Source organism: Malaya genurostris, chromosome 2, assembly GCF_030247185.1.
Source record: "Malaya genurostris strain Urasoe2022 chromosome 2, Malgen_1.1, whole genome shotgun sequence".
In the NCBI taxonomy this organism is placed as follows: Eukaryota; Metazoa; Arthropoda; class Insecta; order Diptera; family Culicidae; genus Malaya; species Malaya genurostris.
The window spans coordinates 61930176-61953759 of record NC_080571.1 but is presented as its reverse complement, the minus strand read 5'-3'; the positions used below and the strand labels follow the sequence as shown (position 1 = coordinate 61953759).

The 23584-nt window shown below is 36.4% G+C and overlaps 2 protein-coding genes across 6 annotated transcripts in view; one reads left to right on the top strand and one right to left on the bottom strand.

Moving 5' to 3' along the window:
* The first annotated feature begins 3414 nt into the window (after window positions 1–3414).
* Window positions 3415–23584, top strand: part of LOC131428031 (RNA-binding protein Musashi homolog Rbp6) — a 119285-nt gene continuing 99115 nt past the window's right edge. For 2 of the 4 annotated variants that reach the window (XM_058591669.1, XM_058591668.1), the window contains exon 1: window positions 3416–3931. The gene's annotated coding sequence lies outside the window, so the exon portion shown is untranslated. Of the gene's footprint in view, window positions 3932–23201; window positions 23431–23584 lie in introns of all 4 variants that reach the window. The other 2 variants (XM_058591667.1, XM_058591666.1) reach the window with 2 other exon arrangements.
* Window positions 12885–17876, bottom strand: LOC131428034 (uncharacterized). Of its 2 annotated transcripts, none has more exons than XR_009229333.1 (2): window positions 17521–17876; window positions 12885–13534 (listed from the first exon to the last, which is right to left on the bottom strand). XR_009229333.1 is itself a non-coding variant. In XM_058591671.1 (2 exons), exons 1-2 carry the CDS (start codon window positions 16915–16917, stop codon window positions 13488–13490), a joined length of 522 nt encoding a protein of 173 aa, XP_058447654.1. In that variant the 5' UTR covers window positions 16918–17238; the 3' UTR covers window positions 12885–13487. The 2 variants fall into 2 exon arrangements, 1 of the variants encoding a protein (XP_058447654.1); XM_058591671.1 differs by lacking the exon at window positions 17521–17876 and adding an exon at window positions 16443–17238.

Sequence of the window (23584 nt, the reverse complement as noted above, 5' to 3'; positions counted from 1 at the left end):
CCACATGCTTTATTTTATTCGGGTATGTCAATTTAGTTACAAGAGTATACAATAAGACTGAACTTAATTTTCGTTATTGTCTGGAAAATCATTTCTGAATATTGAATGATGCCGCCTTTCATGTGAGACGGAAATGATTTTTTGTAACGCACAATTATTCTATTGAATGAACGCTGGCAATATACTAATAAAACAATTTGGTGCCATTTAAGTTGACATAAATTTCAGTTATCATTGATTTTTTCGATAATTTAATTTTTTTATTCATCAGGTTTTTTTATATAATAATGAAAATGTTAAGACTCATAATTATTTGTTTACAATAATTGTAGCTGAATTTATTGCAATCTTTTAGTTTGATTGACGTGGTTGTTAAGCGATGTGTTACCAATTTGTCCTTTAGTTTTCAATAAATCCAACATACGCTTTTTCACACCACTATGCTAACAAATACCCTGTACAATGGCGTACGGTTTGATAGTAGCTTTAGTTAGATCTCCGGAAAGGGTTTACCGATGATCGAACACGCAATGTGGGAATACCTGTCCACTTGTGTAGGATCTCAAATCAAGATCAGGGTTGATATACGGATTTTTTCTTAATCAGCTTTTTCAACCGACCCATTCTAATATGATATATTTATAAATAATGAACAGGCTATTCAGGGATGCCATCATTACCAATGAACCTTTAAACTGAGGGGAAAATCAATATATATTTTCGAACAGTTCATCGGTTCACGTACCGTTACCAAAAATCTTTGCTAAACGATTCATCGAAAAATATTGGTTTCTGTGGTGAACTTAGAACCGTTGAATCGTAGCACCAGCCATGCAATGATTCTGTACACTCTGAATCGGCTGCGAAGTCTGTTGAAACAGAAGGTCAAATTCCACTACAGGAATGTAATACCAAGGCTTTGCTTTGCTTTCATTAGACCGATTGTTCTCTATGGCCAAAAGACCTGGACTATGTTGACAGAGGACCTACGCGTAAAGAGAACTTATATTTGTATACATTTGAGAAAATGGTTTCACTGTAAATTTATTGAACATTATTGAACGAAAAGATGTAGAAGAGTTAATACCATAGTCAATGTTAATTCCACACCCATACTTGGCTGAGCGTGCAAAATGCATTGATGTCATTGTGAATTGGAGCTAGCCTAAGCTAGCCAATGTTCAAATAAACAAATTTTTTTATCCAGTATCTACCGCTTTAGAATAAATCCATACCATTTCGTATACCTGATCTATCAAGAGCAGTTGAAATAGACAAAAAATGATGAATACATATTTTAAGGAAAGTGTAATTTTATGTATGGTTTTTAAAACAACGACGAATTTTTTATTTATAAAAAAGTATTTATAATAATCAGTTCAATACTCGTTTCAAATAAAATATTGATTAACTACGGTAGTAATAACTTTACGTCTGCTTAGCGGTTCAAGTTGAACTGTTTAAGTTTGCAATAAGCAGTTCAATTTGAACTGCTCTGCACTGACGAGTCTAAGACGACACGTAAAGAACAGTAGAAAATTTTTTGTTTTGAAGTAAATATCAAATATATTTGAATCAAAGGGAAATGAAAATAGATCTTGATGAAAAAAATCTTTGAATTCAAAGCGCGATATATTTGAATTTAAGATATATTTTTCTGCGTGATCTGAATATGCAGCAAAATTCCTCAATATTGTTTATATTGTAACTGTACGCTATTTGAATATAAACAAATATTGCATTAGTTTCGACGCATGTAGCGTTAGGCAGCTTATTTTGCTGCAAAGAATTGTACACTGAGCTAAATTTTCTTTTTCACATTATATGATATTCTAATGATTTTGCACTATTAGCATTTCCAATAATAGTTACAAGATGTGTTCAACATCATGTCAAATATATGAGATAATCTTATGAAACATAAAACTCTTCTTAACATTATTTTTACAGGATTCCCATATAACGAATGAAATTCCCAGTCTGAGTCAAATTTATTGGCGCGTCTTTTAACCATTACTAGATATCCGCACAACATACATTGGAACAATTTATGAAGCGCATATTATATTCACTTCGAATTTATTTAGATAGGTTCATAAATACCATATGACTAGTTTAGTATAATAACTAGTAACAACAAGTAACTTTTATAATATATATAAAACTTTCAATGGAGGTCATACGAATAGTAGATAATTGCAAACTACTACTTTTCTTTGAGGATTCAAGCTATACTAGTATTCCGTTCGGTAAGGGAGCACCTCATGATATTTGCGAAAGAGAAGTGAGATCCCGAGACTGAAAATAAAAAAATGAATCTTACTAGACAGATAGAGTAATGAAACGTACCGGATATATATTTCATGGTCCGTTAACGCATATCCTTGAACGAAGTTGGATGAGCTGTTTTTTCAGCGATATAAAATTACATTGAGATGCGGAACTTCCTGAAAAAATATGGTCTGGAGCAGTTGACGAATATCGAGGACACAACTATTCCTTCAGCTTCAAGCAGTACGATTCACGACTTTCATCGGATTTCCATATAAATTATATGGGATATTTTTATAACTTTCATTATGATAACGTCCATTTAGATTTGACGTACACATTAAATATAGATTATAAGTTTCTATATAATTTCTATGAATTATATTCGGCATATGATTCATATGACAAATCTAATGAATATAAATAAGATTTTCATTTCAGTGTACTGAAACTGACGGTAAACCAAGTGCATCGAGATGTCCTATTTAAAGTATACATGAAAAATCGCAGTCCACTTTACCTTGAGTTTATCTTTGGTTTAGTGCTTGTAATAATTACAATAGATTAATTTGTCAATGAGTTTAAAAGTTTGTGGAAATTATGAATTGAACAACAATTTTTTTTGCATTGTAATATTGTACCTCCTAATATTTGTATTTGGTAATAAATTGATGTAAGACCCCTTGGTGAAAACATCGCTTGTTTTTTTCAAAGCCTTCACCACCATTATGATACAATATACCGTCAATGCACACATACTAAATAAGCATGGGATATAAAATACAAGAATGAAACAAGAAAGGAGAGCCGAGAGAACAGAATTCTCCAGCAACCATTACGTCCCAAGTTAAATGTAATTACAGGGTGGAGGTGTCCATGGTTTTAGAATACCATAAGGACGTTTATTTTCGATCAAAAGTTATACTGATCATTTATTTTAGAACACGTTTGTTTTTTTACATGTTTTACTAGATTTGCTAAAAGCATAGTATATTCATTTAGTCAGACAAAAATTGAACAGATCTTTGGTGCATACTTGCTTTGCCGTTACCTCTCGTAGTTATAATATTGTTTCCGTGTAGCGTTTATGTTTATGCTGTGTGTGCGATGCTTTTCCGCTGTTCGGTGTGTACTTTGGCTTTTCCGTCTCGCTAGATCAGAACGTCGCGTCCACTCGAGAAGATCGAATGTGTTTTTTCCGTTGTTCGTTGTCGCCGTCGTCGTCCGCCGTCACCGTTTCTTCTACATTTCATTCTTGTATTGTGTGCATATCTCCTATACACAAGAGCCTGTTTTTCCCTTTTATACTTTGTTGTGCAGTTTGTTAGAATATACACACGCGGCGTCAAGGATCGAATACAAAAGAACATTAGGAAGTGGATTCGTGGAGCGTGGAGACCATTGGGAAAAGTGCGAAGGAGTTTTCAAGATCCCCTGTTTCCGTATCCTGTGCGAATTGGACTTGTGTGAAAAAATTAAATAAAAAAAAACTCAGTGTTATTACGCTCATTTGTGAAGCATTAGATTCTCTAAAAAGAGTTGTTTTTTTTGTATTACTCGGTTGCCGCACAGTTCAACAGAATAAACGCCAAAAGTCGTAAGCAAGCTCAAGAGCTAACCCGAGGATCAACGTTTCGGATTAATTGTCTCGCTGGAATTGGTTCGTTATTTTTAATTTTCACCTTTAATCATGTGTAATAATAAGTTCATTAGATTAGGTATTTGACGAGCCCTTATGCGAAAAGATCTATGAAAACGAGAGTAGTCATGAAACAAGATAACATGATTTCTGAATTGAAATGCATGTCGAATTGATTTTTTCATTCCCAATCAGAATCCGCTTTCGTTTCTATGATACATAACTGGTTGGTAGTTTTTCCTGTTTCTCGCAATTTTTTCCCCAAACGGTGGTCGTCACCTACTATATTCTCTGGCCTGCTGGCTGGCTCAATGTTGTAACTGCCACATAACAGTGCTGCCGAGGACGTCAATTACTTTACCTCTGCGATAATTGAGTTCGTTTTCTCAATGATGTTAGCAAAAATAAAAATTAAAAATAGATTCAGCGGTATTAAATCACACACGGTGTCAGAATATTTTTGTCGGTTACTTGAGAAGTTATTTATCACACCGTTTAGTTACTCTATTTAGGCGGGCAGTTCGCCAACAATTCTCGGCTTAAGAAATCGACGAAACGTTGGTACTGTCAAACAATTACCAAGAGCATTATTAACCATTATTAACGTAATCCATCGCTGGTGTGATGTATATTAGCTATGTTTTGTGCAGGAAGAATAAACGGATTTGATAGGAAGTTCGAATGAAGTCCGGACGACACTTTGATCAAATATGGATTGTGTAATTTTTCAATCGATACTAAATGAGGATTTTAGCTAAATTTCATTCTCAGGCTTCACGGGTTAGATCACTTAACAGATGTACATTTAATTTGCAGCCAAATCGAATAAATACCAATTTCCGTTTTCACATTGACATTCTTGGTGAAAGAAGTGAATTGTACGTAGTATGCGCAGTAAATTAAATCCTAATTCGTAAGAGTGCATTTCATTCAATTTTGTGAGTATACAATATTGAATACGCCCCTTGATTTGGTTCATATTTGCTCGATTTTTTTCCCTTTATGGGCTACTCTGGCCGAGGGGGGAATTTGGTTCATATTTGCTCGATTTTCTTTAATATTCACTTATGTAAGATTGTTCGTCCGCTAAGATTTACTTTGGGAACAAAAAGTAAATCACTCTTGAATCCTGGATTTTAACGTTCGATTATAGATAGATTCAGCTGGACAACGCAATCTGGCAACACTGACATTCGCAGACGAAAGTGCGATTGTTATTCGCTGTAGAACACCAATACACAGTAACGTCAGCTGGAGGGAGCGGATTAATCTTATGCTGGCGCTCATCATGAAAGCCAGATGTGCGACATATTCCATAGGAAAAAATACAAAACCCATACATGCAAACGTGCGTCTCTGTTTTTTTTTTTCTTCCGTCTATAAAGACGCGAATCCCGCGGTGGCGATGAGAATAGTGCGGGCTCACGAATGCGAGTGAGAGCGAAACATGGAACGAGAGCGGAAAATGAATGGAAATGTTTGTTTTTGTTCCAAGCTAGGCGGTTCTCGTTACGGATTAATTCCGATGGGCCCGACTTGCATAACACTATACTGGACAACATTTCAAACAAAGATTCACAGCAGCAAGAAAGTTGTACGGTTCTTATCAGCAATTTTAGTGTGCTACATGTGGATTGTGAAAACTTTTTCTGCCTCAAGGTTACCTCGATTTCGTTTGAATATGAAAAGGATGAGTCTTCAATTACATTGATAATTGTTGCTTTGAACTGCATAAGTGTTTTTGCTTTATTTTGCACTGTGAAAAGTTCATCGATTTTTGTACCACTCAGTGACATTCTTGTTCGAGCAATAGGCTAAAAAATTTTTTTTTCGAAACCGAATAGTTCCTTTAATTCAATTCTCGATCTGCCTTCGATATCTCAGTTTACTTTTTTCTGTAATTTTCGCCTTTCTCGCCTTACAAATCACATTCGAAGAACAAATTTTACTACACTTTTTGAATCATAAAAAGTGATGGCTAAACCGATTCCATGTTTTTTTTTTAAATTTCATCTAGATCCGAATCTTCTATTTCGGAACAACAGGGTGAAATGTGCAATAAAAACAAAAAATATACCGTTCATTTTCACATTTCCAATTTTTACAAATGTTAAATTTTCCTAGTTCTCAGGTGTTATTAGTTGATGACCACTCAACCACACTTCGGATCGGAATCTTTAGTTTTGGGTCCCGGAACACCGGAATTAGCAGTTCAAAATCTCACATCGATATCTCAGATTAAAACGATTTTCTCAACCTTAGATTCTTGTGAAAAATTCGGGTTAGACTCCCGTGAACCGTTTCGGTCGATTTCTTTTTTTCAAGCTCAATCAGTGTAATCATGGAATTGTTCAAATCAGTCGCTTCGCTAAGAAAAAGTTAAGTTTTAAGGGTATTTTCTAGAGTATGCGTTCTAATGCAGCGAAACATCCAGAATCCACTTTCTAGAACACATAAAAATTGAAATTCCCAAAAGACAGATATGTACTATAGATACTCTAAAACTCGAAACGTAAAAACAGAAGAGCGATAGTGTCATTCTGCTTACTGTTTTCATTGGAGAAAATACAACGAACATTAAACAAAATCAACCCTTCTCTAAATGTCATCTGAAGAACTATAAAGATTACTTCTTTTCAAATCGGAGGTAAAAATCATCAGTTTAGCGCAAATCTAGAATAGTTAGATTAGCTTAGTGTACTTTTCGCAGTGCGAAATTCGCACCAAACGAGTGCAAATAAAGCTAGCATTTGGCTGCTTCGCGTTCGAGAAAAATACTCCGAACAGTGTTTAATATCGTAGAGAATTTCACAGTTTGGCCCTTCTGAAAGCCAGAAATGAATCCCGTACAGCATTTTGATAGATTCTTTCGTTGAAATATGAAAATCCAAATTAAATAACCAACAGAAAATTTCAGCATATTGATATTTTGCGAGCTGTTAGGATCGCCCTTTTGTGAAAAAGCTGCAAATGGAATCACGTAAAAGGAAATCTCTTTACAAAAATTTCATCAGTATCAGGAAGCAGTTCTGCTGTGGGACGTTCGCAGTGCAAGTTTTGGTTCAAACAAGATGATGAACATTCTACAAAATCAGCCCTTCTAAGGGCTTTAAACTATTTGAATGACTTATCTGTTCAAATATACAATTCGGAAGTGAAGATAATCAGTAAATAGTGTAAATAGTGAAGTTTTACAGTCTGATATATTCTAATTAGAAAATTTTCACATACTTTTCTCAGCACTTCTTTAATTGTACTTTTTGTGAATTCAATTTGTCACTCTTCAATCAAGGGGCTGGGGTCCACTAGGAGATTGATAGTACCTATTAGCTCTCTCCGGACTGTACCAGCCTAGATGCCGTGTGGAATCCGGCGGAAAAAAATGAACCAAGAATAGATCCACTGGGTTCCTGCTTCCATGTCGTAAAAGGCGAGAATTGCAGGAGTTTCTTTTTCCTTTCAGTTATCAGATATTTTCAATGTTTTACTTCTGATTACTCTATTTTACTAAATCATCTCTTTATTCAACCTATCAATTTCCGTCTAGCTTCGTAGAAAAGTTTTATTAGGAATGATTTCTTCTTCCATGTTATTGATTGTCTTTCAGGATTATAAAATGAATGATAAAAATCAACCATTGCGCAAATCCGTTTATATTACAAAGTTAATAACAGAGATGACATGTATCGGTATATTGAATACATAGTAAAAAACACTTGATATTAATATTTCAAACAGTAAATTAATATTTTTCTCGGTAGCCGGCTGCCCAGATCAACTAATATAACCAATTAATAATTTTAATAAATAATTAAAATAATAGAGCGGAAATAATAAAGAATCAAGACGCGTGTGAAATCTGTTGACCTTTGTTTGGTGATTTAAAATGATTTTATAATAACTGTTTAGAATATTTCAATGCAATTAATCAACCTTTTTGTCTAAATCCTATTCGCTCGTTTATTTTGTATCACGTAGTTTCATTTATAAAAACGTGCTTAATCCACCTAGCAGTGAGAAGATACCTTTTTTTTTTATCAATCCGAATGTGTTTTTTTGCATGACTAAAAAAAACGCGAAAGGTAGATGCATAAACGAGTGACTGCATACTCGACAGCCGGCTGTCCGGAGTTTTGTCAATTTCGCAGATTGACTGTTTCGTGCATTATATTGCCAGCACAAAGTAACACATAAAACGATAATACTTTAAAACATTCTTGGTAGCCGGCTACCCAGAGCAATAAACACATGATAACATTATTAAAACATTTACTAACAAAGTATCCTCTCCTGTGATGCATGTGGGAATGCAGAGGATTCCTCGGTTCTTAGTAGCAACATGCATCGAACTAACAATCCTTTCCCTCCCAAGTAGATCTGCATTCGGACGTGGCCGGCGTCGGTATTGATCAGCATGCATGGTTCAATACAGTTTGCACAGTGTGAAACAATGTGTTATTCCCAAACATGTTACTTCAAAAAATCATTTTGCAATCTCAATTGGTCCAGATCAATAACGGAGTAGCAACACACGGGCGGTCTCTAATGCTAATGCTAATGCTAATGCTAATTTGTCACTCTTCAATCTTCTGAGAACCACCATAATTTCATTATAAAGAACTGTACAAATTACAAGCTAACCGAATATTTGTGTTAAAAATTACCTTTGATTTGATGCGCTTGGCGCAGAAATCAGATGGACTAATAATCCGCAATCGTCGTTGCATAGATTCGAGCGTATTTTCCTTTGATGAAAAGAAACAGCTGAAAAATGCAGAAAAATTAATTTCTCAGTTACTCATCAGTTACTATCTTATACTGTTGGAAATTTTATCCAAATTTGCTGATCATATTCCCGATCGCATGGAGAAAAAAGGATTTTGTTACATTTAGTACAACTCGAAGTACTTGCGGTCAAAAACTTATCACTTTCTCGCATAGTAAATTTCACAGAAACCTTTCTCTGTTTCAAAATTTTATCTCTAATTGTCACATTATTGCGACGAGTGGAAAAATTGTGTCATAATTTTCTTCTCAGTGCGAATGATGTAAATTGATATCGATTCCGAGTATTTTTCTTGCGTTGTTATGCCATAAATTGTATCAATAAGTCGCTGTAAATAAGACACATATCCCATAGGATCGAAGCAGCATGTTTCATATTCTGCCTCTCTTATCATTCAGTGTACAATATAGAAACAAGAATCGGATGAATCTCATACGCCGGATGGCACACGGCCTCCAGGTCTGTTTGCTTTAAGAAAAAAGACCTGCATTCCATTTTCCGGATCATGCTAATGTTGGACGACTTTCCGCATCGCGTATGCTCAGACTCGTTCCAGTCCCATCCTACCGAAGCGGTTTTCATGAGGGTTATAAGTTTGAGTGCATGAATTCGTTCAAGTTTCCTTGAACTAACATTTTCGGGTATTTTCTACTCTATTGATAATCAAAAATCCTTCATTTCAAGTTTACTGATAAAGTTCTATAATCGGTTAACTGAAGATTGCATCGGGCTTAGAATTATAAAGAGGAATACGATAGTAAATCTGATTTAACGATTTGGTTTTTCGTACAATTAAATGTATTGAAGGTTCTTAAGTTGTAAAAAAATGCTATATTTGGAGTGTTTCGAAAAGCGGTTTCTCCTTCTTCTGAAGGCTCACGACAATCCGACAATCTTTTGGCCGAATTTGGAATCATGCCACTAGACGTAGGACGGGTTACAGTGGTATAAGGCGAATGATATCGATTTCGTACCGAAATATCTGAACTCCCCAAATATTCCGGTATTGTGTAACTGGACCACAGTGAAGGAGTATCTTCTAAAACCAAAACACATGGGTTAATATGCAAAAAACCCGTCGACTCTGATATCATGCAGAACCTTATGGCTGATATTATAGCCAATGGGTTCGCGCATTCTTGTATAAAGGCGAAATAAATTAAATGAATGATGCCAAATCTATCTTTAACTGTTTCTTTTTACTCCCTGAAATTTTTCTCGATTTTTATATAAAAATTCGAATTTTCGATCGCCAGAGAGCCATGGGAAAAATTTAAAAGATTAGCAAATGAGTTCCTCGCAAAGTGATCAAACGACAGTTGGAAGAAAGTTTTTTTTTTGTGTTTTTGTAACTGGCACGAAACATGGATATTAGGGTTCCAGTGTTTTGGGTTCATTTCTAATTTCGTTAAGCATTAGTGCTTAAAAGTTTAAGCACCTCAAGAAAAGTCCATATGCAAAATCTGAGCTAAACCAGATATGGGTAAGGGGTGCCGGCGGTCAAAGGGTGAAAATTTTCGATCCTGAAAAATAATGGATATATTTGAGAATCCGAAACGTGAAAAATCTATGACAACTATCAACATCGAGTGCAAGACCGAATCGTTTTTGAAGGAAAGGTGGGTGGGTTATGTCAGAGACATAACTGGATGACGTGAATACGAATAAAACTGGCACGCTTCCTTCACACTTCCGAATATCAGTTAGTTGATCGATTGTGTGAATTGAGCAACCTTTTCCCTACCTTTTTCTTACCTACCTATCAAGTACAGATTAGTAACATCAACCATTCGGACACACAATTAAATATTACGAAACAATCTGTATAGTTCTTTATAATAACGGTGGTTCTGAAATTTTGTTTGAAATATAATAAAATAACGGTGGATCTGAAAATTTTCTAGTTAGAATCTATCAGACTATAAATGTTCAATATTTACACTATTTAGTGATTATTTTCACTTCCGATTTACATCTTTCAACAGATAAGTAATTCTAATAGTTCTTTGAATTACATTCAGAGCCCTTAGAAGGGCTGATTTTGTAGAATGTTCGCCATCGTTGTTCATTTTGCGTTGTATTTTGCTCCTATGCAAACGAACAGCAGGTGGATGACGCAATCACCCTTGTTTGAAACGAAACTCGCACTGTAAACGTCCCACAGAAGAACTGCTTCCTGTGAGGATTGATTCAATACAATGATTTCATATTTGCAGCTTGTTCACAAATTTCCTAGCAGCTCGCAAAATATCAATATGCTGAATTTTTGTGTTGATTATGTCAGTTCGGATTTTCAAATTTCAACCAAAGAAACTTTCGAAATGCTGTACGGAATTCATTTCTGCCTTTCAGAAGGGTCAAATTGTGGAATTCTCTACGATATTAAACACTGTTCGTAGCATTTTTCTCGAACGCGAAGCACTCAAATGTTGGCTTTAGTTGCACTCGTTTGGTGAGAATTTCACCCTGAGAAAAAGGCACGAAGCTAATCTAATTATTCTAGATTTGCACTAAACTGATGATTTTCTATAGAAAACATTTAGAACATTTAGGAGGGCTGGTTTTGTATAATGTTCGCCATCGTTATCCACTTTTCGTTGTATTTTCTTCAATGCAAACGGCCAACCGTAAGCAGAATGACACAATCGCTCTTGTTTGAAGCGAATCTCGCATTGCGAACGTCTCGTAGCAGAACTACTCACAGTGCAGTTTGATTCAATACTGAACTGAATTTTTGATACCGGAACTGGAACTGAGCTTCGAATCAATCGGAATGATGCTTTACTTCCTGTTCAGTCAATGGCGAAGGATAGAATAAACGAAATATATCAAGCGTTAACCTTTTATACCTACCCAGTAGTAAACGCAGGCTCGGTATGAGAAAGGCGTCATGAGTGGATAATTTTGAAATTATTTGTGATTATGTCATTCAACTGAAAATGTTATCTTAAATTAATGATCATATTTCCGATGGCATGTAGTAAAATTTTTGTTGATACGTTAGATACAACAAGAGGTATTCACCATCATCACTTTCTCAGAGGGTAAATTATGAAAAGGTGCCCCACAATAAAGTAAGCCGTATTTACACCTCATTTGATATGACTTCCTTTTCACTGGACTACAAGCGAAAAAGTATGGATAAAAACTCTTTCTTTCTCGCGAAATACTCGAATTTTCACCGCACTAACACGATACAATGTGCTCACCCGTTGAGAGATTCACCGGAATTGTTCCAAAATTTTCAAAGGAGCGATTTCTACTACACCCGCCATATTCACTAGATCTGGCGCCTTCTGATTTTTACTTATTTCCATCGATGGACACACACTGGCTGAGTATTAGAGATGGTCGGAAAGAAAATTCTTAAACCGGAACTTTACCTGATTGAAAATGAAAAATCTTCACAAACCTGATTGGAATTCGAAAATAATTTTATTTCCTAACCCGAACTCGATAAGAAATAAAATTTTTTTGTCCGTACTAATCTCGAACCAAACCATTGCCTTTCTCTATAGAAAGGTAACATAATTGCTGGAGAATTGCGACTTTTGATCGGAGCTTTGGAGATCTCTAGTGTTATACGAGGTCTGTTCAAAAAGTTCCCGGAATTTTTTAATTGCGCGCGTCTGGAGAGTCCGTTGGTCAAAATTTTTTTTATTGTGTTGGTACATATGTCCCTAATGTATGGTGAAATTTTCAGCTGTATTCATTGTTTACATTCTGTCTTGTAGCAGCTGGTGTAGACGTGTTTTTTTGAGCTCGGCGATTTTTGTCTTGGTGACGTTGGGTACTTCCACGTGGACGATTGTGCTTTTGTTTCGACATCATAACCGTACACCCATGTTTCATCACCAGTTATGACCCTTTCAAGTAAATTTGGATCGTCGTTGACGTCGTTTATCAGCTCCTGAGCAATGGTAATGCGTTTGTTTTTTTGATTAAAACTCAGCAGTTTTGGAACGAATTTTGCTGCCACTCGTTTCATGCCCAAAACATTTGAAAAAATATGACGGCATGAGCCAACTGATATGCCAACTTCATCAGCAACTCTCTAAAGTATCCACTACTGAGCTAAATAGACTCCAGAACTATCCGAAACAGGTCCACTCCGAAATATATCCGAGAACTCATAAAACTTTGACGAAATAGAGCGTAAGGGTATTCTTCTTAATAAACAACACTAGATTTAAATCGTTCACAGTCAGCTGTCAGAAAGAGAACGGTCTTCTCTGCACGCTGATCATTTATTTAGAATTCTGCAAAACAGACTTAATTCAGATTAACTACTTTTTAGGGTAAAAGTTACCCTGTTGTACTAAATTCTTGTATACAACAAGTCCTTCCCATTTAGGAAGAGAATTAACCTAATTCGAGAATTCATAAAAATTATTTTACATTATTTCATAAAATTCTTCGACAACAAATCGACAAAATTATCATTTATTCAATACATAATCATCAAAACTTAAATTTTTCCGACGTCTTTTAGATCTTCTGAGGGGTGCTTCGATAGCATCCTTTGTAGCTTTGCGTTTCCTAGTCTTAGAATTCGTATCTAAGTTTTCTTCTGGGAATCCACGAAAACAAACTTCATCATCAATAGATTTTCTGTCCACCGGCCAACCAAGCCGCGGAATTCGGTTGGTTTGTTCATAGTTTGGCTCCTGTCGTTTCTCTTCTTCTTCTTCATCTTGCAATGTCGTTTCATGTTGTCCCTCCAATCTTCTTCGTGGTCTGACAGTTATCAGCGCGTTTGGCCGAACCACCGAGTCCGGATCTTTCGAAACTCTAAGTTGAGTACGATGGGCGAGAATTTGCGCGTTTCCAATTTGAACCTGGAAAGTATTAATTGAAAACCTTTTTAGAAATGTTGCCCGGACCCATCTTGCTTGATTGTGTGAATGATTATTCTTGTACCATAATTCATCTCCCGCGTTCAGATCATCTAAAGGCGTTACAGAACTTGCTGGGCCTAATTGCGTTAAATCATCATGTTGCGGGATTTCAGGAGAAGATAGATTATTTTGGTATTTGTTTTTGGGGTTGATTAAGTCAATCAACATCTTAGGTCGATAAACGAAGATTTTTTCAGATGGAAATTTACCATCCTTCGTCATACAATTTCTGAAATTTAACAGAAACAAATTTATCTGGTCCTCCAAATGCAATACTGCTATATCTGGGTCTAATAAGTATTTTTTTAAAACATCTTTTACTGTTTTCACTAATCTCTCCGCCTGGCCATTGCTAGCCGGGTTGTAAGGCGGAGTTTTTAAGACTTTTATTCCTTGTTTTTCTAAGAAATTTTTGAATGCAAATGAATTGAAAGGAGGGCCACCGTCCGTAACTAAAACATCCGGTAAACCAAATCTTGCCATAAAAGCAACTAAACATCTTAAAACTTTCTTGCAATCTGTGCCATATTTCATCCATTCCAGTTCCACCCATTTAGAAAAACTATCTACTATAAGCAGAAAAGTGCGATGCTCAAAATGGAAAAAATCTAAATGCACCCTGCTAAAAGGTCTAGTAGTTTCCTTCCATTTAGAAGTAGTTTTGGGTTTTGGTGTAATCATCATACTGTTGCAACTTTCACAGTTAGCAACAAATCTTTCAATTGCTTTATTTATCCCGTACCAATAAACGAAACGTCTTGCCATTTGCTTCATTTTTACAACTCCACCATGGTTGGTGTGTAAAAGTTTGAGAATCCCACTTTGCAAAGATTGCGGTACTATAACTCTGTCTTGGAACAATAAGCATTCATCAATAATTTCTAAATCATGCTTGTTAGAAAAAACATTGGCAAAGTGTTTGTCTACTTTGTCTGGCCAACCAAGCTGTACAAACTTCATAATTTGTTGTAAAAATTTGTCTGATTTTGTTTCTCTAGCAAAAAGTTTGAAATCCATCGGGAAATCATTGCTAAAATTTAAACTATGTATTACATCGTACTCTTTGGCAACAGTATCTTTTAGCGGAAACCTAGAACAGAAATCCGCATTACTGATTTTAGAGGATGGTCTATAGTTTATTTCAAAATCGTAAAAAGAAAGTTCTAAAATGTATCGTTGAATTCTTGTAACGTAAATGGAATGTTTTCCGGATTTGCCAAAAATAGCAACTAAAGGTTTGTGGTCTGTGTATACTAAAAATTTCTTTCCAAACAAATATTTGTGGAACTTCTTTATAGTGCATACCAGAGCAAGAGCCTCAAGATGGAGAATAGGATACTTTTGCTGTGCTTTATTAAGAGAAAAAGATGTAAAGCTGATTGGTTTTTCTACTCCTTATATCAAATGAGCGATTACTCCTCCCAAACCATATCCTGATGCATCAGACATTACAACTAAAGGTTTGTTTGGGTCGTAAAGTTCAAGAAATCCACTCGAAATTAATGATTTCTTCCCTGTCTGAAAAGCATCTTCACATTTTTCATCCCAATTAACTTAACGCCAGACTTCAACAAGTTGTATAGATGGTATAGTTTTGAAGACAATTGAGGTACAAATTTGTGATAATAGTTAAGTAGTCCTAGAAAAGATTTTAGCTCGGTAACATTGGTAGGGGTTTTTGCTTTCTGAATAGTTTCAATTTTACTTTGGCACGGCGAAAGACCTTTTTCCCCTATAATATGCCCTAAATAATTAAGTTCAGTAACAAAAAATTTGCATTTTTCAAAGTTTACTTTAATGTTTGCATCCGATAATCTGTTCAGAACCTCAAACAATCTCTTTTTACAATCCTCAATGTCTTTTCCTGCAATAAGAACATCATCCAAATAACAGACGACACCAGGTAAATCTTTCAGTACTTGATCCATGACTTGTTGAAAAATGGATGCACTGGTGGAAGCCCCTTGTGGAAGTCGATTGTATGTATACAATCCTTTAATAGTATTAATTACCATGAATTTTCTGGAACGGTAAGATAAGGAAAGTTGAGTATACGCGCCTTCCAAATCCAAGGTACAAAATATTTTGCATCTAGAGAGATTTGCGAATAAATCTTGGACTAAAGGTAATGGATAAGTGTTTGGGATTAACAGCTTATTTATTGACACCTTGCAATCAATTACTAACCTGATGTCATTATTTTTCTTTATAACCGCCACCACAGGAGAAGCCCACTCACTGTATTGTATTGGCGTAATAACTTTTTCTTTTTCTAATTTTTCCAGATAACTTATTACTTTTTCTTTCAATCTATAAGGTACTTCGTATGCTTTTTTAAATATGGGACAGCCTGTTTTGAGAACAAGTTCTGCCTCATAACCGCTAATAGGAGAAGTGAAATCTTTTACAAAAAGACTTCCAAATTTTTGTTTTATTTCTTCTACCAAGAAGTTTTTTCTTCCAATATTATTCACTTAAATATTTTCCGCAAAAAAATCCCTCCAGTTAGGAATGAAAACGTCTAACCAAGTTCTTCCAAAAAGCGGATAGAAATTGTTTTTGCAGTTTATAATCAACAATTTCAGATTCGCTTTTACATTCCTAAACTCCACTTTGACTACCACCTCCCCTATTAATTGCAATTCAGTCCCATTCACTACAATAAGTTTTGTCGAAGACTTACTCAAGGTTTTTGTAAAATGCGAAAAATATTGAGCTTTGCTTATCACTGATACAGAAGCTCCGCAATCTACCTCCATTTGAATCTCTTTCCTGTCAATTTTAACATTAATTAAACAAGGGCTATTAATTTTATTTATAGAGGAAACATGCATACAACACAATTCACCTGAATCAGAATCGCCGTCGTCATCAGAATCTTTAGTATTCAGACGATTAAGAAGATCAGACACACTGTCCTTGCTGCTACCAGGAACATCCACCAGATTGACCTCACGCTGTTTTTGAATCCGTCGTTTGTAACATTTCCTTGCTACATGTCCTTGTATTCCACAAAAATTGCAAACACGTCGATCCAACACTGGTTGTCTCCTAAAATCATTCCTCCACTCGGCAGGCTTCTGTCCCTTATAATCTCTAGCGTTCTCAAATTGCACTTTTTTGAATCGTCGATCGGTCAAATTCTTATAACCGAGCCTGTCTTTCACTGGGATACGTGTTTTATCTTCAAATTTACCACTGTTATTTTTATAAACATCAGCAAGATTTTGTAAAATTTTCCCTCTGCCCATAGCAGGAACAAATTTCAAAGCGAAAGCTTCGTCTTCTTTCTCAGTTATAGGTTTGGAGTTCGCACTTGCCATCTCCCAGGTTTCCAAAATTTTTTCTGCCGTAGCAAGATTCAATTTATTTTCGCTCAACAACTTTTTTTTTCAACTCAATATCTTTTACCCCGGCAACCATCCTATCCAGAATGGCCTGGTCTTTATAATCACCATAATTACAAAATTCGGCTTGTAACCTTAAAGACAAAGCAAAATCTTGTAAGGTTTCGTCGGGTTGTTGGACACGAGTATTAAAACGAAGTCGTTGGATTAAATCCGATTCGGTTCTATCCAAACGAGCTTTCAGTTTGCTAATTAGCTCTTCATAGGGAACATTTTCAAAATTGCCAGTCGGAAAAAGTAATTTTAATTGAGAAAATATTACTGGACCACCCATAGTTATGAAGTAGGCCCGTTTGTCGTTATAATCTTCAATTTTATTCACGATGAAAAAATATTTCAATCGTGTAGCCCAATCTCCGAAGGACGTGCCGTTCCAGAATGGTTCAATCGTGGCTGCAACTGTGGGCGCCATTTGAATATTAAAACTATTCAAAATTTCACTCTGAGGATCCTAACAAACGTTAGGGATATTCGCCAATTATTTATAAAATACCAAAAAAAGTATAAAATTTCACTCACCGCAATAATTAACGCTTACGTGTAATCGATCCTATGGATTTCCCGTCAAATTAAACGAAATTATCGCTGCGTCTTCGTCCAACAAATTAGCCGGAAACGTCCAGATAGAAACTCCTTATGAGACAGCGACCTAATAAAAGATCAAAAATAATATAAGAATTTTGCCTCGGATAGATTTATCTCACTATAAAACCAAAGCAAAACGAATAATGAATAACACGAAATAAAGTTTAATTTAATTTTTCATTAAAATATCGTCGAAGAAAATCTGGCACCACTGCTGCAATTTATCCTCACCTGAGAAAAAAAATTGACGCTATGCTAAAAAACAAAATGGCTTTTTATAAATTTCTTGGCGTCGGTATGAAAATTTAACACAATTTCTTTCGCTCTACTTCCCGTTAACTTACAGTTTTATCAATCCAGATGGTTTCTTAATTTTTAAAGATTTCCTTACTGCATCAGATAAAAGTCCGAACCGTGAAATCCTTTTCCTTCGGGTGCAATCTGCCGGGATCAAATAGCGGCCACCTTGCCGTCGCCGTCGTTTTCCTCGTCGCCAGTTAAAGTATCCACTACTGAGCTAAATAGACTCCAGAACTATCCGAAACAGGTCCACTCCGAAATATATCCGAGAACTCATAAAACTTTGACGAAATAGAGCGTAAGGGTATTCTTCTTAATAAACAACACTAGATTTAAATCGTTCACAGTCAGCTGTCAGAAAGAGAACGGTCTTCTCTGCACGCTGATCATTTATTTAGAATTCTGCAAAACAGACTTAATTCAGATTAACTACTTTTTAGGGTAAAAGTTACCCTGTTGTACTAAATTCTTGTATACAACACTCTCTAATAGTGATGCGGCGATCATCCATAATCATTTTTTCCACTTTTCCCACATTTTCATCGATTATTGACGTGCTGGGTCGACCGGAGCGTTCGTCGTCTTCAACGTCTTTGCGGCCATCTTGGAAACGCTTATACCACTCGTAAACACTTGTTTTTTTCATAGCAGACTCACCGTAGGCTCTCTGTAACATTTCGCACACTTGGTTACACTTTATTTCATTTTCACGCAAAATTTAATACAAATTTTTCAAATTTTTCCATTGTTTAAACTAACAAAAATCGCCGAGCTCAAAAAAACACGTCTACACCAGCCGCTACAAGACAGAATGTAAACAATGAATACAGCTGAAAATTTCACCATACATTAGAGACATATGTACAAACACAATAAAAAAAATTTGACCACCGGACTCTCCAGACGCGCGCAATTAAAAAATTCCGGGAACTTTTTGAACAGACCTCGTACATCATTCGACTCAGTAAAAAAGCAAAGTCCTGGCAGTACATTCCTTTTGTGGAATTTGGCCGTTCTGTTTTTCAATCGACCTCGCAGCCAATTTTTAGTGTACAAAATCATTGCATGGCTGGTATAACGATCCTACTGATACTAAGAATCCATCCAGTTCGGGACTCGAACATACGATACTGGCTTGTAAGACCAGCATCCTATGCACTGAACTGACTCAGCTCGACGAGATCGAAAAATGTCTGTGTGTGCACCTTTTTAAAGATTTTCTCCGCAACAATTTTCTTGGAGATAGTTGAACCGATTTTAACAACCCGGTGCTCACTTGAAAGCTACTTTTGTGTTGTACATCAAGCTCGAAGAGCAAGTGACAGTCACTTCTAATTCCGAAGATATATTTGTATAAGTCTTAGTGTACAGAATCATTGCATGGATAGTACTATGGATCCTACTGACACTAAGAATCCTTCCAGGTCGGGGCGAAACGACAAAACGCATTTTTTTCTCCGAACAATTTTTACGGAGATGACCGAGCCGATTTCTACAAGCTAAAGCTCGTTTGAAAGCTACTGTTGGGTTGTGAATCATGTTCGAAGATCAAGTAGTTTTCACTTCCAGTCCCGAAGATATGTTGGTATAAGTGACATAACCGAAAAAACGCATTTTTCTCCGTACTGAGCTCTGAAACAGAATTCTAGAACTGAATTCTAGATACGGATTGTTGAGCTGATCAATGAACCTGTGTTCTGGAACTGAATTCAAGACAAGGATTTTGGTTCGGAACTGAACATCGAACTCTAGATCAGGCTGCTGGTCTGCAGCAGAATTCCGGTACAGGATTTAGTTTCCAAATTCGGATCTAGAATTTAGTTCCGAAACTCAAACGGAATTTAGTTAAAAAATTCTCAGAATCCTGAGTTCAGTTAAATTTATAGAATTGTGAAACTGAATTTTGGAACCGAACTCTAGATCACCATTCTGGAACTGAATTATTAACCTGGATTCCGGAGTACATTCAAGAACTGAATTCTGGAATTACTACTGAATTTTGGATCGAAATTCCGGTCCTGAATTTTCGTCTGAGGTACCTCAACTTCAGGTTCAGAACTCAGTTTCAAAATTCTAAATCTAAATTCCGGTTAGGAATTTTGGAACCGAATTCAGAAAAATTTCCTAGATATAGAGTCAAAACCCTGGCTTAGAATCAAGTTCTGAAAAGCGATTTCAGTTCCAGAGTTCTGGAACTCGATTCTGTCTCTGGATTTTGGACGAGGTATTAAATTTCAGAGCTGGATTTGGGAAACCAGAAAAAAATCTGGTCTTGGATTCTAAAACAACATTTTAGAACTGAACTGTAGAATTGAACTCAGGACATGGATTCTGGTCTGAGCTGAACGAGTCAACTAAGCAATGAATGTAGCATAAAATTTTTATCTTCTTTACTTATCAAATAAATTAGAATTTTTGTTATTTTCGAGTTATTTGTGGTCGGGTCGTACTACTGAAAATTATATTGAGATATTCGCGATCGAAAACTTATAACTATGTGATAAATTTTGAATAGGCGCCCAATATTAAATTAACCTAATAATTGTATTCACTTCCGATTTGCATATGGTTACGCTAACGGATAGGTAATTCTAATAGTTTTTTTTATATCGTTTATTTATACCCGGCTTTAACCAAGTTGCGGTCGTTCGCCGGTCTAATAGTTCTTTAGATAACATTTGGAGTCATAAAAAGGGCTGATTTTGTATAATGTTCTCCGTCATTGTTCACTTTTCGTTGTATTTTGCTTCAATGCAAACGACCAGCAGCTGGATGACGCAATCGATCTTCTTTCAAGAGAAATTGACTCTGCGAACGCCCCGCAATTGATTCAATATTGAACTGAATTCTTGATACTGGAACTGGAACTGAGCTCTGGACCTGAACCAACCGGAATGATGCACTTGCTTCACTTCCTGCTCAGTCAACTGCGAGCTGCAACTGCAAATACAGAAGCCGCCATCTAACCTTTTTTTTGAACTAGCGGTTATTTCGACATTGGTAACTTTAATGTCACTTCTGATTTGACAGAAACTTAGTTTATCCTTCCGCTGAACGAAAATGGTTGTGTATAGCTTGTGGAACGCGTGAAAATAGTGCTGGGGGGCTTGCGAACAGCTTGAAGAAGACGCCGATTTTTGCCAAAAAAAAAAATCTTCTCAGATGAGGCACATTTTCATCTCGGCGGTCATGTTAATAAGCAAAATTGTCGCATCTGGGGGACGGAAAACCCGCACGTTATCATGGAGAAGCCGATGCATCCTCAGGGCGTGACGGTTTGGTGCGGACTTTGGTCTGGCGGCATCATTGGGCCTTTTTTCTTCGAAAATGGTCAATGGCAAGCGCTACCGCGCCATGATTCGCGATTGGTTTTTCCCGTTGCTTGAAGAGGAAGACTTGGACACCATTTGGTTCCAACAAGACGGCGCTCCGTGCCACACTGCAAACGCTACGATCGATCTTCTGCACACAGTCTTCGAATTATCAGTCGAAATTCGGATGTCGTTTGGCCGCCTCGGAGCTGTCATTTGACGCCGTTAGACTATTATCTTTGGGGGGCTGTCAAAGATAAGTGTTATGTGGACAAGCCAGAGACAATTCGAGTCTTGAAGCACAACATTCGTGCAGCCATAGCTGAAATAAAGCTGCATACAATCGAAAATGTACTAAAAAACGGGACCGACCGTATTGCGTACTGCAAGACCAGCCGAGGCAGCCATTTGAATGAAATTATATTCCACAATTAACCGGAAGGATTGTACTTTAATATGAAAAAAATAAATTTTGAAATCGGATGAACCGTTTGTGTTTCATTGCATGTTTTAAAAAAAAGTTACATGGCGTATCCTGTATATCAACCTTTTATATCTACACAGATACGAGAAAGGCGTATTGAGTTTTCTTCTTCGATACTCGATTTAAAAAAAAACTTCAATTTTCAACTATTCATGATTATGTCATACAACCGAAAATGTTATCGTAAATTGATGATCATAGTACTGATGGCATGTAGCAAAAGTTATGTTAATAAGTTAGATACAACAAGAGATACTCACGATCAAAAACTTATCACTCTCTCAGACGGTAAATTTTTAAAAGGCACCCCATAGTAAAAATACTTCGCCATCGTTCTTGAATACTAGAGTTATTCTGTTCCATAGAAAGTTTTTAAACACTTGGATTTTTTGTAAGGGACAACAAAGAATTGTATTAATGTTTACTGCTTGAAAGCAGTATATTCCACCAATAACTAACCATAATGATTACATTCGCAATAGATGGTCTATAGAACGCAAACCCATTTGCTCCCTCTCGATGTATTACTAACGTAGAAAACGATGGCACTCGGTAGATATAACCGAATTTTACCATGAATTCACGGAAAGGCATGTGATAGGAACTCACTCAAAAACTGTAGATATATTCCATTCAATTAATTGATTTATTGTTGAAATTGATTTTTTATGTTCGGTTTCTAAACTTTAGGATTATTATTTTCATTGTACATGATATCCGCTGGAAATCGATATAATCTTCCATTATTTATTCAATTTAAATAGGTACCGTTTCTTACTAGCAACCGAAACCACCTTGCTGCTCCAGAAAAAAAAGAAGTTACATTTCATGCAGAACAATGAAGCTAACCAAACACCATTCGTGACTTAACTCTTCCGATATTTGAAACTCTCGTTGTGAAGCCAGCAGAAAATAGTCGAGCGAAATCCAACGTAATTAAAAGTGACGTTGGGTTCTGCTACGATATCCAGCGATATTTTCACGTTCAACATTCGAGCTCTTTTCAGCTCAATCAAATCGCTGCGGATTACTGTGCTTGCGGGGTTTGGGGGCGGTGATCGAATAGTGGACCGGGGAACGCCAGGGGGGTTTCGATTGTGGTTTTTTCGGTGTGTGCAATTCCGTAACCACCTAGAAGCAAAGAGACGTTAATTAATAGGTATCTGGTGTGGTTTTAGTTGAGATCGAAGTGGCGAACACCGTGGCGCCAGCTGTGCTCTGTACGATTAACCTCTACGGTTGCTACAGTCGATAGCCGAGAGCAGCAGCAGCCGCAGCAGCAGCTAGGCCCGGTTCTTCGATCAGATTCAATCTAAAATCTAAATTAGCAAGAAACAGCAGCTCGTCTGACGAAACAAGAACGAACGACTACTACACCGTACCGCTTCAAAGACGAATCGTTAATGCATTAATTCAAAACAGTGGGAAGAAAATTTCAATACGCCTTTTGTTTTCATCGGATATTTTTTTGTCTCTCTCTCTCTCTCTCTCTCTCTCTCGTTTGCCTGTTTCGACCCAAGCCAGGTCAGATTACATTAAGATTTGTTCCTTATATTACTGCCCAACCGAACCACTTGTGCTCTGTACACATTCTGGACACAGCACGCATACATGGGAGAGATCATTTGCTGGAAAAATGTTACCCGTGGTTGGCGTTGGATATCGACATGTGTGTGAGTGTAGGATTTTGCAAAACCTGAGGGCCTAGTATGGGACCGGCTTCGATCGAATTGGAGAGAAAACAACAATGTAAGCGGTTCCTAAAATTGAAATATATGTATTTTAGTTCTAGTTAGAGTTAACTCTCCAAATTCACGATGACGGCTTACCCGGATAAACTTAGTTTGAACCTGCTATGATTTTACTAATTTTACCTTGTTTCGTGTAATTAAAGTAATCTAAC

Bases quoted from the DNA above. Each gene is read 5' to 3' on its own strand.
- LOC131428034 (XM_058591671.1), bottom strand. From the start codon at position 16,917: ATGGCAAGTGCGAACTCCAAACCTATAACTGAGAAAGAAGACGAAGCT. The intron at 13,535-16,442 runs GTGAATTGTGTT...AATACTTTCCAG, and splicing joins CGACGGCGATTCTGATTCAG to GTTCAAATTGGAAACGCGCA.